Source organism: Mugil cephalus, chromosome 16, assembly GCF_022458985.1.
Source record: "Mugil cephalus isolate CIBA_MC_2020 chromosome 16, CIBA_Mcephalus_1.1, whole genome shotgun sequence".
Lineage (NCBI taxonomy): Eukaryota > Metazoa > Chordata > Actinopteri > Mugiliformes > Mugilidae > Mugil > Mugil cephalus.
The window spans coordinates 19,790,765-19,805,398 of record NC_061785.1 but is presented as its reverse complement, the minus strand read 5'-3'; the positions used below and the strand labels follow the sequence as shown (position 1 = coordinate 19,805,398).

The following is a 14,634-nucleotide window of genomic DNA, read 5'->3' as shown; positions in this document are numbered from 1 at the left end:
AGTGTTGTTTTATGCAGTATGACAGATTTGAACAGCTAAAAAATTTAGTTACACTGCCCTCACCACACTGTTTTTGTTGTTGTTTTTTTTTTTTTTTTTTTTACTTTTTATTAGATTGGTCGTCAGTGCCCCACTTGAAAAGTATTCACCAAATGAAAGGGGGGAAAATATTTACTGCCAACTTCAACAGCGATTCCTGTGCTTGAGTGTCCACCTTCAGGTGGGCAATTTTCTATTTTTTTTTTCGACGTCTTCACAGGGTTTTCTACTCATTACATCGACACACAAATGTATTTTATGTTTTAATGTGGTTTAACTAACCTTTAAACTCTGTCGAATCGTTCCCTACAGTGCCGGATTTATGCAGTGAACATGTCTCTTGGTTTGACATTGAAAGTAAAACCACCACACAGGAAACACTGGTGAGTAGGTGAACTGCAGTGGATTGCAGTGGTTTTGTGCTACTTGGAAATATATCTATATTTTTTGTTTTATACTGATAGGATTGGTCTCTTTTCAAGGCATGTGGTCCGACCATTCTCTAAGGGGGACTGATAAACAAGTATCACCCATGTACAATGGTCTGTGCTTTCCCATTACAACTTACAATCGTTTTAAACCATCCATCTTCCTCTATTGAAGGTAAAGTATATTGAATTGAATGGTTGACAGTGTACTAATGTATTTATTAAAAAGCCCGAACTGGAGGTTGCATGATACTAAAGGATAAATGTTTCAAAGGATCTCTTGATTAATTAGTGCTCACTGGTCAACAGGAGTGCCGGTGGACAGAAGTTGCTTTTCTGCTGGATGGTTCAGGCAGCGTCGTCTTCACGCAATTTTCAAATCATGAAAAAAAAAAAAGAATTTTGTTAAAAATCTGGTCTGGTCCATCTCTAGAGGGAAAACACCACAGAGTAAGAGGACGTGGGTCCCAAAGACATAAAATAATTACCACTTAATATGATGGTTTGAAAAAATTTGAGTTTCTTCCTCTTTTCTTTCGTTTATCTATTTCCTCAGTTCTTTCGCGATCCCATCACCATTATTTACTTTGATTATGTTATTTCTTTAAACAATGGGAGATAATATGACATATTTTTTTCCCCCAAAAAAAAAAAACCAGTTAAGAAAAGAGGAACCTTACACAGCAGAGAGGCCATCAAGGCATGTTGTGTAAGTGCTATTATTATACCATTTATATGGCAAAAACACTAAAGTATGGACATCTTCATCTTGTTGATTTCCTGTCAGACATTTTTTAAATTGGATGAATTTTATCATGTGTCGGACTATATTTCTGACAAATGCTTTCAAAAGAGGAACCGTATGAAATATGTTCCATCCCAGTGACTGAGCAGCCTCTACACAAAGAGGGCGTAAAAAACTGTCATTGGACAATTTAAAATGCAAGTCATATATTATTGAATAAATCGTGCAGGGAATAACTTGAAAATAAGCTTATATAGATGTATTCAAATAGATTTTCTCAATTGCAGTGAGAAAGTTTACGTTCCGAAAAAAAAGGTTTCCAGTCCAATTTGAAGTAGATTTTTGATCGTCATTACTGATAGGAAAATCTCAAGACCGTCCTTCGTTACCGGAATCTATAAGTTTAGCTAATCAGTAAAACATTATTCGATGTTGCTATTGGGGTGTGTAGTTCATCTCTGATATCTTCGTATCCCCAAAATTTCAATTTTAGAGAGAGATTTCTTGTAGTTTATGGACTGAGTTTTAATACTCAATCCATATATTATAACATCTCAAACACGTTGTTTCAAGGTCCTACTAGGTGGGGAGAGCATTTAGGAAATATGCGGCAAAGAGAACTGGACACCATTGCATTCTTTCCTTCAAACGATTATGTGTTTCGAGTGACGCTTCGGAGCACTTGAAAAAATAGACTGGAATTTGCAGACAAAATCTTCTCCATGAAGAGTGCTAATGTAACTGAACGTAAAATCTTCAACGTTTGAAAATATGTACATGTTCTATTCATTGACCATTGCTTTCTCAAGCCTTAATGGACTCAGACTGTTGTAGGTCTGCACTTTTAAGTACTGTTTTGCTTTTCTGTACAGGATTCAAAGCCAGTGGCGAGTCTCTGAAAATGGAAAATTGTCTCAAGAGGGATCAGTGCGTTTTGTGCCTGGGGTATATAAAATACAGGAAGGCGATGGACAGTGACTGGACTGGATCGGTTTTAGTGTTCCCATTCCTGGTTATAAGGAATGAGGAGGCTTAATGTAATTTATTCTGTTATATCATATAGGTTAAGGTACATTTTTAGCTCATTCATTTTACTAGTTGTGTCGTGGTGGAAATGATAAAAACAGTAGGGTGTGTATTGGTAATGGAAATGGATTGGTGTGGCCTGACAACTTTGGTCTACATGGATGTTCATTCCTGTTCCTATAGCGTCCAAATAAGCAACTAAAATAAAATCATCAGGAAAAAAGACACCGTGAGTATGCATCCGCATTATATTAACTACCTAGTGATGGCTGAAGCCATCCTTGGAAAAGAAAAAACAAAAAACAGTTTAATGTGTATTTAGTGTTTTATTTTAGCCATGTCGCATCCAACTAACAGGAGGGGGTGGAGCTTATGACCTATACTGCTCAGACACCAGGGGGAGCCTCTACTTGCTTTTGGCTTCACTCTTGGGAGCTGACTCCATCATCCATATTTATTACGTCTCTGCTCTATTCTCTGTTCTAATTATATATATAAGTCTTACAGTAGGTAGATAAGCTTCTCTAGCTGCTAGAGGCATACAAATGGAGAGGTGGTTGTTATTTTTTCTCAAATATTATGCAATATTATGCAAAACACTTTTAACTCATTACTCCTCGGTCTACATTGCAGGAATTCGTTGGCAGTTGTTGGTGCAAACCAGTGGAGGGGAGCGATACGTAAAAATACTCAGGTTCTGGATTCCTCAGGACATATAAGGACCGTTCCTCTTTGAGCATGCTTTTTACAGCCTGACAGTTACTTGGTTAAGATATTAACATAACAATTAAAATTACACACACATGTACTACTGTACACCATCATGCACAGTGCAATGTGCTGCATGTGTGTAACGTTGACAGCAAACACATTGATCAGAACAGGAAAATTGACCGAAAAATAGTCAAATGAGAATAAATGGAGTTGAATTTTACGAACATGTTTCAATACAAGCACGTTGTTTTTGTTTTTGCATATAATGTGATACACCAGACGTCTCCTCACACTGGATATACCACCTAGTAACTTGGATAATTTGCTTATTTAACTGATGGACCTTGCTTGACTGTTTTGAATTCTAGGTTATTCTATGGCAGTTGCTAAAACTACAAGTGGCACAGTCACAATTATTGGTGCTCCACGATATCAGCACAGAGGAATTGTGATGGTTGTTGATGAAAGCATGACACATAATAAAATGATAAATCCACATCCACAGCAGGTATGTATTTATGTGTAAGCCATATGGTCCTGAAAGACAACATTATCAGAATTGTGCTTCATCATGCTGTTTGCACGGTTTCAGCAATCTGGTGAATACTTTGGGGCAGAGGTTTGTGCCATGAGCATGAGCAGCCAGTATACTGACCTCATCCTCATATCCGCCCCAATGCATATGGAATCCGAGAGAGAGGGAAGAGTTTATGTGTGCCAGTTGAAGTATTTGGTAAATGACATTATTGTTTTCTAATGACACAATTCATCTATTTTTCTACTTTCAATAAACGTGTAACATTCACTCTCATCCTTATGCTTTCACCAGACAGTTGAGTGTCGCTTTGACTCTCCATTAGTATTAAGAGGGGCTGAATCCAGCAAAGGAAGGTTTGGGTCTTCTCTTGCTGTGCTGCCTGATTTAAATACAGACGGGATCAGAGATTTAGCAGTTGGAGCACCTTTGGAGAATGATGGCCAAGGCAGCATCTACATATTCCACGGCGAAAGAAGACCAAGTATCAATCCCATTTACTCACAGGTGAGCAACAATAGAGAATTCTCAAAGGACAATAAACACATTCGCCCTCTGGGGTCTGTTTGCCACTGCATTTAAAGTCTGTATAATTTGAGTAATTCAAATTGTCTCATTTACACAGAGAATAACTGGCTCTGAAGTCAAGTCAGGACTGAAGTATTTCGGCTTGTCGATCAGTCAGGAGTCTTTAGACCAGAGTGGAGATAAACTGCCAGACTTAGCGGTGGGATCAAAGGGCACAGTTGTCTTACTCAGGTATGTCCAAAGTACTCTAATCAAGCACTGTTTTGTCAAGTGTAACTATACCATTTGTGGTCATTTGTAACCTACTGTACACCACAGATTGTGCATAAAAAAATGGATGTAGCCACCAAGTCTTGAAAGTGAAGCCAATGCAAAAGTATGTGGGCACTTGGTGATGTACGGCTTGGATGCAGCTGCTGGGCCATGGAAGCCCATTCTATGAAGTTCTCTACGCACTGTTCTTGAGCTAATCTGAAGGCATCATGAAGTTTTGACATCTGTAACATCGACTCTGCAGAGAGTTGGTGACCTCTGGGCACTATGCCCCTCAGCATCCACTGACCCCGCTCCACTTTGTTACAATATCACTGACAGTTGACAGTGTAATATTTATTTGACCGAAATGTCAAACTCAAATCTAATGTCAGAACTGTAGTCTACAAACCAATGGGTGATGTCACTGTGGCAACATCCATCATTTACAAGGCTCATGATGTATTGTTTTTGTCAGTGTCTTTTGTACTGTGTGAAGACCAAAGCAAAGATTGGTCAGTCGTGACATCTCGGCCAGTTTCTTTCTATTCTTTTCTTTTTAATAACACCTTAAAAAAACCAAAGCTGTTTCACATGTTATTTCTCACCTTTTCCAGATCAAGACCTATCGTCATGGTTGAAGCTACTGTGTCATTTGACCCAAAGATAATCCCTACTCAAAATGTAGACTGCTCAGTAGCACTGCAGAACACAGCTACAATCTGCTTTACCATGACCAGTCTCACTTCAGTATCTACAGGTTCCTCAGGTGACAAACCTACCGTCTGTCCATTCTTTGGTACGTTTGTTCAGTGTACCATTCAAATGTAACTCTGATCTATTCCAGCTCAAGCAACGATCAAACATACTTTCACACTGGATGCCACTCGCAAGGCCCCAAAGAATCGAGCTTATATCACTGATAAACAACGAGAGTCGACCAAGACCATTACTGTTTCCTTAAATAGGAAAGAATGCAGCACCTTGAAATTCTTCATTCAGGTAAATCAGAAGACCCTGATACAACTATTTTGTTTTTAAGAGTCCTCTAACACTGAATCCTAACGATTCTCACAACCTTGACAACAAAAAACTTCATAATAGTGTCCTTTTCCTGCAGGCATGTGCAGAAGATGTTGTCAGTCCACTTAGGAATGAGTTAAGATTCAGCTTTGAAGGTTTATCATCTTCTTCAGGGCTCAAACCAAGTCTTGCACAGCAGGCCCAAACTACAGCCATTCATTCAGTAAGTAAATTTAAAGGCACAAAACTTAGCATTTATGTAGTTAAGAAAAACATATTTGTGTTTGCCACTACTTTTTATGCATTCATTTCATTGTTGCTACATTATTGACCATTTCGCATGTTACTATATGGAGAGCTCTCCTAGACCATGTCCAGATATCATCACAAACTTTGATTTAATTGGTTCTTTCTGGTAAAATACAATTTACTCCATACTCTCTTTCACAGTTAGGGTTTGAGATCAACTGTGGCACTGACAACCAATGTGTGGATGACTTGAAACTGGATTTCAACTTTACCAGGTGAGGACACGCTACAACACAGTCTTCGCTTACATGCATGATGGGAAGCCAGCAACCTCGGCCTAAAGCAGCAACATACCGGAGGCCTATGATACTAACAGGCCTTTAAGATACGATGGGGCTTCGCCTTCAATGGCCTTGTATGTTAAGGAGACGGAGCCAAGGAAGAGAAGCTACAATTTGAGAAAAATTCTTGTGGCAGCAGTTCGGATAATCTTGGTGCTTTTTGGAGAGCTATTTAGACCTGCTAAAAATTAATTATAGTACTTTAGTTTAGACGTAACACAGGCAGGTACAATTTGTACTTTTAGCTTCACCTTGTAATTGGATGTTTGACAGTGTTGAAAAGGTGAAAAAAGGTGGTTCAGGTTTTATGTTCACATTAAAGGATGCATCCCAGTCAAAAGCAACCCAAAGATTCCTCACAGTAGTACTAGAGGCCAAGGTAATTGTTGCGTCCACCTGGTAAAACTACGTGTCAGACAACACGACAACCAGTAAACAAACAAGTCTTGTGGAAATGAGCAAGCGTGATTTATTGTAACAAAGGAAAACACGCTAAGGTGAGGGAGGATGGGACAAAGAGGTTGTGCCAAATAAAATGAAAGTAATATAACAAAAGACGGCCTATCTGAGCTACCTCTGGAAAAAGAAAATCAACAAAAATTCCTAACTGGCTTGTCTACCAAGAGACTTTCCCCAAAACAATACAGCGGTGGCACAACCCATAAACCTAGTGGAATAACAATAATCACCTACGTGAGTGCACAAAATGAACAGGGTACCCCGTCTTACCTAGTCCCAAAAACCTCCCACACAAACCTGAACACACAAAAGTCGCTGCAAGAGCACTAAGAGACAAAGACAGCAAAATCATGTGCAGCCAAATCAAGAGGCAGGAGAAAAGAGGCTGAAGGCCTGAGACGTCCTCCATCTTAAGGTTTCTCCTCTGTTGTGATTGGCCAACTGACGAGGTAATCATCCAATAGCCTGTCTACACAGGTGAGCAGCATCTCTGCAGCCATTACCTGAAGAAATAACACAGGAAAGGGGAGGGGAGTCACAAACACACAAAGTACCTGGCTGCCTGGCACGTAACAGTAATACTATATTAATAAATCCTAAACCTTTGTAATTATAAAATTAATCTCTGAGTTGCTTTGATCAAAATAAAATTACTTTAATTTTAGAAGTAAGTTTAGAAGTAAAAAGTTGAAAGAATCCAAACCTTTGTGTCTTCCAGGCACACTTGGAGCTTGGCAGATTTCATTAACTTGGCTTCATAGATAAATATTATTGAGTGTATAGTAGAGGAAATTCATGCAGTGTTTCCTAATAATATTTTCCAAAGAAAACGTGTATACATTTGAAAAGTACTGGTCCTAACAGAGTGCCCTGTGAAACTCTATGACAAACCTTTGTATGAGTGGACAAATTTCGACCTATCTGACATATATATAAGATTCAAACCAGTTTAACGGCAGTACATTTAATCCAGACAATGTGAAGAATGTGAAGCTATAGTTTGAGTCTTGTCCCCCCTCATATTTAGATCCTTATTGGTTAAAGTGGGCATTGATGAGCTTCTGGATGTCACCGTATCAGTGGAGAACAGAGGAGAAAACTCCTACAGCAGCCACGTTACTCTCACATACCCAGCTGGGCTCTCTTACAGGAAGTTCACAGGTCTTCAGGTAAGGCTCAGGGTCAAACCTTTTTCACTAGGGGTGTAATGATTCCTTTTAACAACAATTCGATTCGATTCACGATTTGTGATGGCCGATACGATTCAAGAACGATTTTAGTTCATTTAGAACGATACAATCCAAAACGATTCAGTGACTTGAAATTGATTCAGTAACTTCTTAGCTTAAAATTAAACCAGTGTGAGGGGAATAAATACCTACTCAGTGTTTCCTCTACATTCATTTAGGAGTGGCGGTCCGCCAACAGATAATTATCTTGCTCAGTATCTACTCTTTGGGGTTCTTAATCTACGGTTACAGTCACTTTTTAAACTTCTTCAAGTGTCTCGATGCCCTGGACAGCGCTCGGTTTATCAATAAAGAACGAGGCTATTGTGGCCCTGAAGTTAAACACCACATGTCCGTTTCTGTTTATTATCTACTCTTTTGAACGCTGAAGTTCCCACTACACGCTGGTCTGTTGACAATATCACATGATGGTGGTGACCGACGTTAAGTGCCGACGTTTCATCGAGTTGTTTTCGTTTTGGTCAGGTCACTGTGTGTTACTGGTGGGGCGAGACGCGAAGGCGAATGTTAACATTAGCATATACATTAATTGTTCCATTGATGTTAGCCGAAAGCTAATAAATGTATAACAGTGTTTTCGGTATATAAAACTAATTTGTACATTTTGTTTGTCCAGTTCGTGTTTCTCAAGTAAATACTCAAAATGGATCCTCTGACGTTCTTAGTCCAATGCGTTATTTCCTAGTATCGATACAATCGATCGATTACCTTCTAAATCGATATTAGATCGATGTATGTTGTCCAGACAGCCAACATACTGAGCACAGATCGATGTAGTTGGATCGTAGGAAAATTAATCGATTCATCGATATAGTGGATGAATCGTTACACCCCTATTTTTCACAATGTCTCTGATCAGATGTTCTTCTGAGCCACACGCCAGTTGCTTTTTTTTTTTTTTTTTTTGATACAGGGAAGAATTGAGTGTAACTCCTTGGACAGTGAAGATGTTTTAATGCGGGGAAAGACAGATTGCACGATTGACAAGCCCATTTTCAAGGGCAACTCTAAGGTTTGTTTGTTATACAGAAGGATTTCGTCTCAGAGCCAAAAGAGGAGGTGGTTTGATTTCTCTCCTTCACATGGTTTTTAGGCTCTCTTCATCGTCTCCTATGGGATTGGAATCACCAGTGAACTTGACAGGAAGCTCTTTATCACGGCAAATGCCACCAGGTACCATTTGTCGAGTTACTTTTTATTTATGGAGCTGTCATTAAATGATTACTACTTTAATATAATAAATACTGATTTCAATAATTGCTCTTCTACCTGTTAGTGGGAATGAGGTGCGCTCCAGTTCAAGCGATCTCTACAAAATGAAAGAGATTGATGTAAAGTACAGCATCTTTGTTACAATTGAAAGGTTTGTGATGTTTTAGTTGAAACATACATATATATATATATATAACAAAGTGATCATTTTAAATTAGAATACCTAATAATTCAAAATGTTTATTTAGCTCCCTCAGCTACAACAATTTCTCTTTTGGAAAGAGTAATTTGGAGAAACAAGTCAAGCAGTCAATCAAGGTAAATTATTACTTCAAATAATTCTCTCAGTATTATTTATGATGTTTATTGCTCATATTTAGACTTAAAGCTTGGTCTTTTCTCAGGTCACAAATGTAAACAGGGTGCTGAATTTCACAGTGGTGATCAGGGTTCCAGTAAAGCTCGGCGACAAAGACTGTACAAAAATCTGGGTGGATTTGAAGAGTCTGCAGGTAATGCATGCCGAAACATTGAGCGATTGGCCCCAGAAATGTCTCAGATGTAGATATAAGATGCATGGATACGACAAAATAAGGACCACACCCTGGTCTCTGTTAAACTAACATGACTACATCGGCTCCATTTCAGATCGCAAACTGTCAAAGAGGTCAAGACGAACAGCCTGCTGTCCGAGACTTTGTTGCTCAGATACAGAAAACAAAGTCAGTGGTGAGTGCTGATACAATTTTCCTTTCAAAATTGATCTAATTTTAGATATTTTAGAAAATGTATTTGTATTTATTACAAAATACATATTTATTTGTATTTCTAACCTCCTGCAGGACTGTTCTGTAGCCTGGTGTACAGTGTTCAGGTGCGATAAGTTCATGGGAAGAGGGGAGAGTGCGACCTACAATATCTCTGCTAACGTTAGCTCACAGTGGATCAAGCAGGTAATTTGTGTATATTCAACAGTAAGTTCTACACTGTGTTGCATAATATTTTGCTCATACAACATTTTATTTTTATTTTTTTAATTCTCAGATTGGACTTCAATCTGCTAAATTCCTCTTGACCAGCACGGCGAGCCTGGAGTACGACACAAACCAGTACATCTTCTTTTCAGCGAGATCTAACAACAACCCCCCTGTTCAGAAGGTGATGCCAGATTTTATCCACTCATGTGTTATTTGAGGCATAAAAAAGCTTGAAACTGACCCACATTCTGTCCCGTCACATCTCAGATTGAGGCAGAAATAGAAGTGTATCCTGAACCAGATTTCACCAAAGAGATTGTCGGAGGATCGCTGGGAGGGTTGTCTTTCCTAGCTTTACTCACAGTCGGCCTGTATAAGGTAAGACACTGGACCTACACTACTTTAACTGACTGGGCATTACAGGAAGATGCAGCCAGTAAGAGTGCAATGGTTTGTAATTATTAAATATGTATTCAGTAGTTCTCCTCTCTTCTGATTTGGTACTAATTTATTTATACTCCAATGCAACAATGACATATGTGTATAACTGTTTTTTGTCCCCTTTATACTTTAAGGCTGGATTTTTCAAGAGTAAATACAATCAGATGATAAATGAAAGTGCAGAAGGAGAGGAGGATCCTGGGGCCGATGAAGATGCAGCCTGAGCAAAATAGAATAATGTAAAATATCTGTGTGAGCAATTATTTTAGACGCAAGCTTTTTGTGGAGAGACGCTGAAGGCCATCTATAGCAATTTGTAACGTTAAATGTGTTTGAGTATTTTTTAGAATGTTATCAGTATGTTTCCTTGCTGTCAGACAGTCCTCTATGATGAAAAACAAACTGATGTGTGAGTCTATGCTTTCTTCATAGCCCTCAATGATAGAAAAGAAAAAGGTGACACAACATGGAATTGTTGTGTCTAACCCAAGCCTGACAACCAGGCAAGCAGTGTTTTTATTTTATTTTCATTCGATACATTGAAAGATGCTTGGAATATTTTTCATTGACATTGTGAAATGGTGTAAGAATTCTAAAATGAAATAAAGGACATTTATTTTATGATTGATCTGTATTTATTATATAAATATGACTAAATTACAATACATTTGTCAACACTAGGTAACAGCAGTGAATAGAATAATTTAAAACTTTCCTTCATTTAACTGGATTCATTAAAAAAATTCCTTTATTTAAGAACAAAATGCTCTTTATTGCTTTACCGTTATAAAATGTAAACTTCTTCGGAAATACCTCATGTGAAGATTTGTTTTCATTACTGTATGTAAGTATATAAATCAGAGGTTACCGAGAGATTTCACGGCTGTCACTACTGTGGGTCAACCGCCTACATCAACACAGACAACAGAGACATTGAGGTTATGGGACAGTGAAAGACAGGAATAGAGACAATGAAAAACGTGGTGAATCTGCTGTTAGAACTGCTGCAGGAGAAGGCAGATCCCCCACTGACTTTTCAATGAATGATCCGAATCTTGAAGTCTTGAAAAAGACCTGGACATCTGCACGGGCCGATTTACTCCCACTCATTGTTACAGCAGCTACCTGGAACCAAGATGTGTCTGACTTGCACAGCAGAGGGCCCCCTCGATCCCCCTAAAAAAACATTAAAAAAACAACAACATGAGTTTGAGAATCCATGCCAAAAAGGTTTCAGAAAAACTGATAGATGGGATTTTTTTTCACCTCTCGAAGGTCCATGGTGTTAGTGCAGATGTTCTGTGAATCAGAAACATCCCCACAGCTTGCCACTTGAGTTTCTAGGTCTCGAAGAGAGGATCCGGCTTTACTGACACCTACAAGAATCACAAGAACAGTTTTTGTGGATTATCAACTGATGACTGTCATTGCACTTGCTATAAGAGCAAACCTTGCAACAAACACAAAAGCTAGATATAAGCTTACCTCTTCTTTGGGGTCCATTGTCCCAACCTGCCACCCAAAGCTGGCTGCCAATTGGGAAGGGTCTGGTGTTGCTGATGTCCAGACACACAGGCTGGAAGTAATTGTGGCATTCAGAGCCATCAGTGGGGTTATATAACTACAGAGCCATCAGTGGGGGTATATGACTACAATATTATTATTTGCATTTAGTACAGCTCATGTTCAGAGTGTGGTGAAAATTGTCTGTGTGTTTTCTAATAAGGAAAGGTTGGTTTATTGTTGAAAAATGTTGTTGTCAAGTAGGATACGGTATCTAACTTCTACCAGCAGAGGGCGCGTTCGCTACACTGGGTATTCAGGGACAAGGGACATCTCGCGTGAATAAGTTCAGAGAACGAGAACACACTTGAGTGTGAAGTTATTGTGTGCGTGTGTGGCTAACTGTGATGGTAAAATACATATTTTTGGAATTGGGTAATTGATATGTGAATATGTTATGTGTGAGTTTATGATCCCGGTTGGACTTCATGCAGTATTGTTTATGAACGTTGTTCTTGTTTAGCCAATGTACCGTACAGTAAACGGCTATTCAGTTGCCACTACTGGTTGCCTAGTTACCGCGCGCGAGCGGGAGACTGGAAAGTAGAGCCGGTTTAAAGAGCCCGGACTTCTCGTGTACAGTTCATAGATAAATGAATAAATAAGCTTAAATAGATACATAATTGATTTGATTAATTTGACAGTGTTTAAAAGACAGGACTGGCTGACTGTGTGTTGGAGAAACAAGTTGATATTGAATGTACATGGTGAAACTGGTCTGGAATAACAATGCAACAGATATGATGATTGTTTGGATGTTGGGACAGATGTTCATAATTTTTCTGTGTTAGGATATCGAATACGTTCAGGGAACGAGAGCACACTTGAGTGTGAAGCTACTGTGTGCGTGTGGCGCCAGAACACCAGCACAGACCATATTGTCTGTGACTGTGCCCACACCATTCAGACAGTCACACTGCCTGTTTCCCACAACTGGTACCTCCACTTCTTGGAGAGTTTCAGGGAACGGTAAAGAAACTAAGGAGGAGGAAATACATGGGAAACATTTTTCACATGTAGGTACAGATTACAGACACATGAACACTGACCTCAACCAAAAGTAATGATCAGCAAACGTCCAGACTCACCTCCCTCCTGGACTGCACCCCAGCCAGTGACCCAGCTATCAGTGCCGTTGTTGAACACACTGCCACTCGCTGCCAGACACACAGGTCTGATGTAGTCTGTGAAGCTGACTGGTGAGGAGAGTCTGAGCAGAGCAATGTCGTTGTTGCTGGTGTAGCTGTCGTAGTCTGGATGCAAAATGATGGTGGAAACAGTTCTGGACACTTGGTTTGGGTTGTCACCCTGTAGGCTCTGAAGACCCAGAGAAACGCTCCAACCAGACGTACTTGCACTGGAGGAGAAAAGACAAAATGCCTTGGTTTTACAATGACAGGAGTGTCTCTGATTACAATGAAATTACTGTCAACTACTTGTGTTAAAACACATTTTAGTTGCCCACCTGGAGAAGCAGTGAGCAGCAGACATCACCCACTCTTGGTTGATGAGGGAACCGCCACAAACATGGCCACCAAATCTCTGCAGACTAACTTGCCATGGCCAACTTCCAGCTGGAGCATCTTGACCTCCAACAATCCTGGTGTACAGAGGAGTGGTGCCACACACTGGAAAATGGTTGCAGGAAAACACACAATTCAGTTCATTGGTCCAGTTACAAATGAGGTGAAATGCATTTTAGTTTAGGATTCTCTCTGGGTCCATTCATAATGCCATCCATCTGAGAAACACTTTCTTTTAAATGAATATGTCTCAAAGGCTTTGGAGGAACTTTTTTTCAGTTTACAACAAATGTCCACTTGTAGATACAGAGTGAGAGTTTGGGCTCAATGGTCATCGTGACCTAGGAAAATGTGTTTTTGGCCATAACTCAAGAATTTATATGTTACTGAGGATATAGTTTTTGACAAATATGTAACTAGATAAAACAATGGAATGAAGACATTTTATCATTTTGAAGTTCAAAACCGTCTTCACTGTGACATCATCAAGTCTTACAAAAACACTGCTCAAATACATTTAAGGTCTTTCCTACATATAATTTATGAGTCTGGGTGAATACAGATGTAAACTGTAACTCAAACAATTGTTAGAGGAATATAACAAGGAGTTGATGAGCTGATGATTGGACTGTCTGAGCTACTTCCATCTAGTTTTAGCTAGACATAGTAACCAGAGAGGTGTTAATGGTGTGAAGACAAGCAGCGTATTACCGTACCGTGTGAAAACGCGTATAACTGTTCTATAAAGTGTGGTGAAAATAAATGGGTACGTAGAGCATATAATCCAGAACACACAGGCAAATTGGCCTGATGTTAGAGTTTGGTATTGCACATGCTCCTCAAACTAAAGGATGTTTCTTTCATTAGGTCCCTGCACCTTTTAGTAAAGAGTTGTTTTTCTTTTGCTGTACGTTGTGATAAGTAAATGTTTAGTTCTTATTCATTAATAGATTATTAACTGTCTCATCTAAGAAGAGCATCTCATCCCTCCAGAGGTCATTTTAAACACACACACACACACACACAGAGAGCCTTGGAGAGCATGTGACAACATTGCTAATCTGCCCTTAGAAATCGTCCTTTCTCGATCGTCTTTGCTTGGCAAGAAGGGGGGACCAGCAAGTCTGCAAAAGGTCGAACGTGGAGGGAGTCAGGGTGATCAACACTTTTCATCCTCTTAAATTCCTCGCTCGTTGGAATTACATAACACAACATTTAAAGAAAAGTGGGCACTGAAATTTGATGACAGTGGTACATTTTATAGCTAGTGAGCAGGAGAAGAGCTTCACTTCCTGCACAGGGGCAGAATGAGTCAGCGCATACAAGTGT

The 14,634-nt window shown here is 39.4% G+C and overlaps 1 protein-coding gene across 1 annotated transcript in view; it reads right to left on the bottom strand.

Moving 5' to 3' along the window:
* The window catches only part of LOC125022829 (prostasin-like), a 36,676-nt gene extending 23,036 nt beyond the window's left edge, over window positions 1-13,640 (bottom strand). The window contains exons 1-3 of the mRNA XM_047609770.1: window positions 13,613-13,640; window positions 13,248-13,410; window positions 12,871-13,139 (exon numbers count right to left, since the gene is read on the bottom strand). Coding sequence (XP_047465726.1) covers window positions 12,871-13,139; window positions 13,248-13,410; window positions 13,613-13,640 — 460 coding nt within the window. The remainder of the gene's footprint in view (window positions 1-12,870; window positions 13,140-13,247; window positions 13,411-13,612) is intronic.
* Window positions 13,641-14,634: the final 994 nt, after the last annotated feature.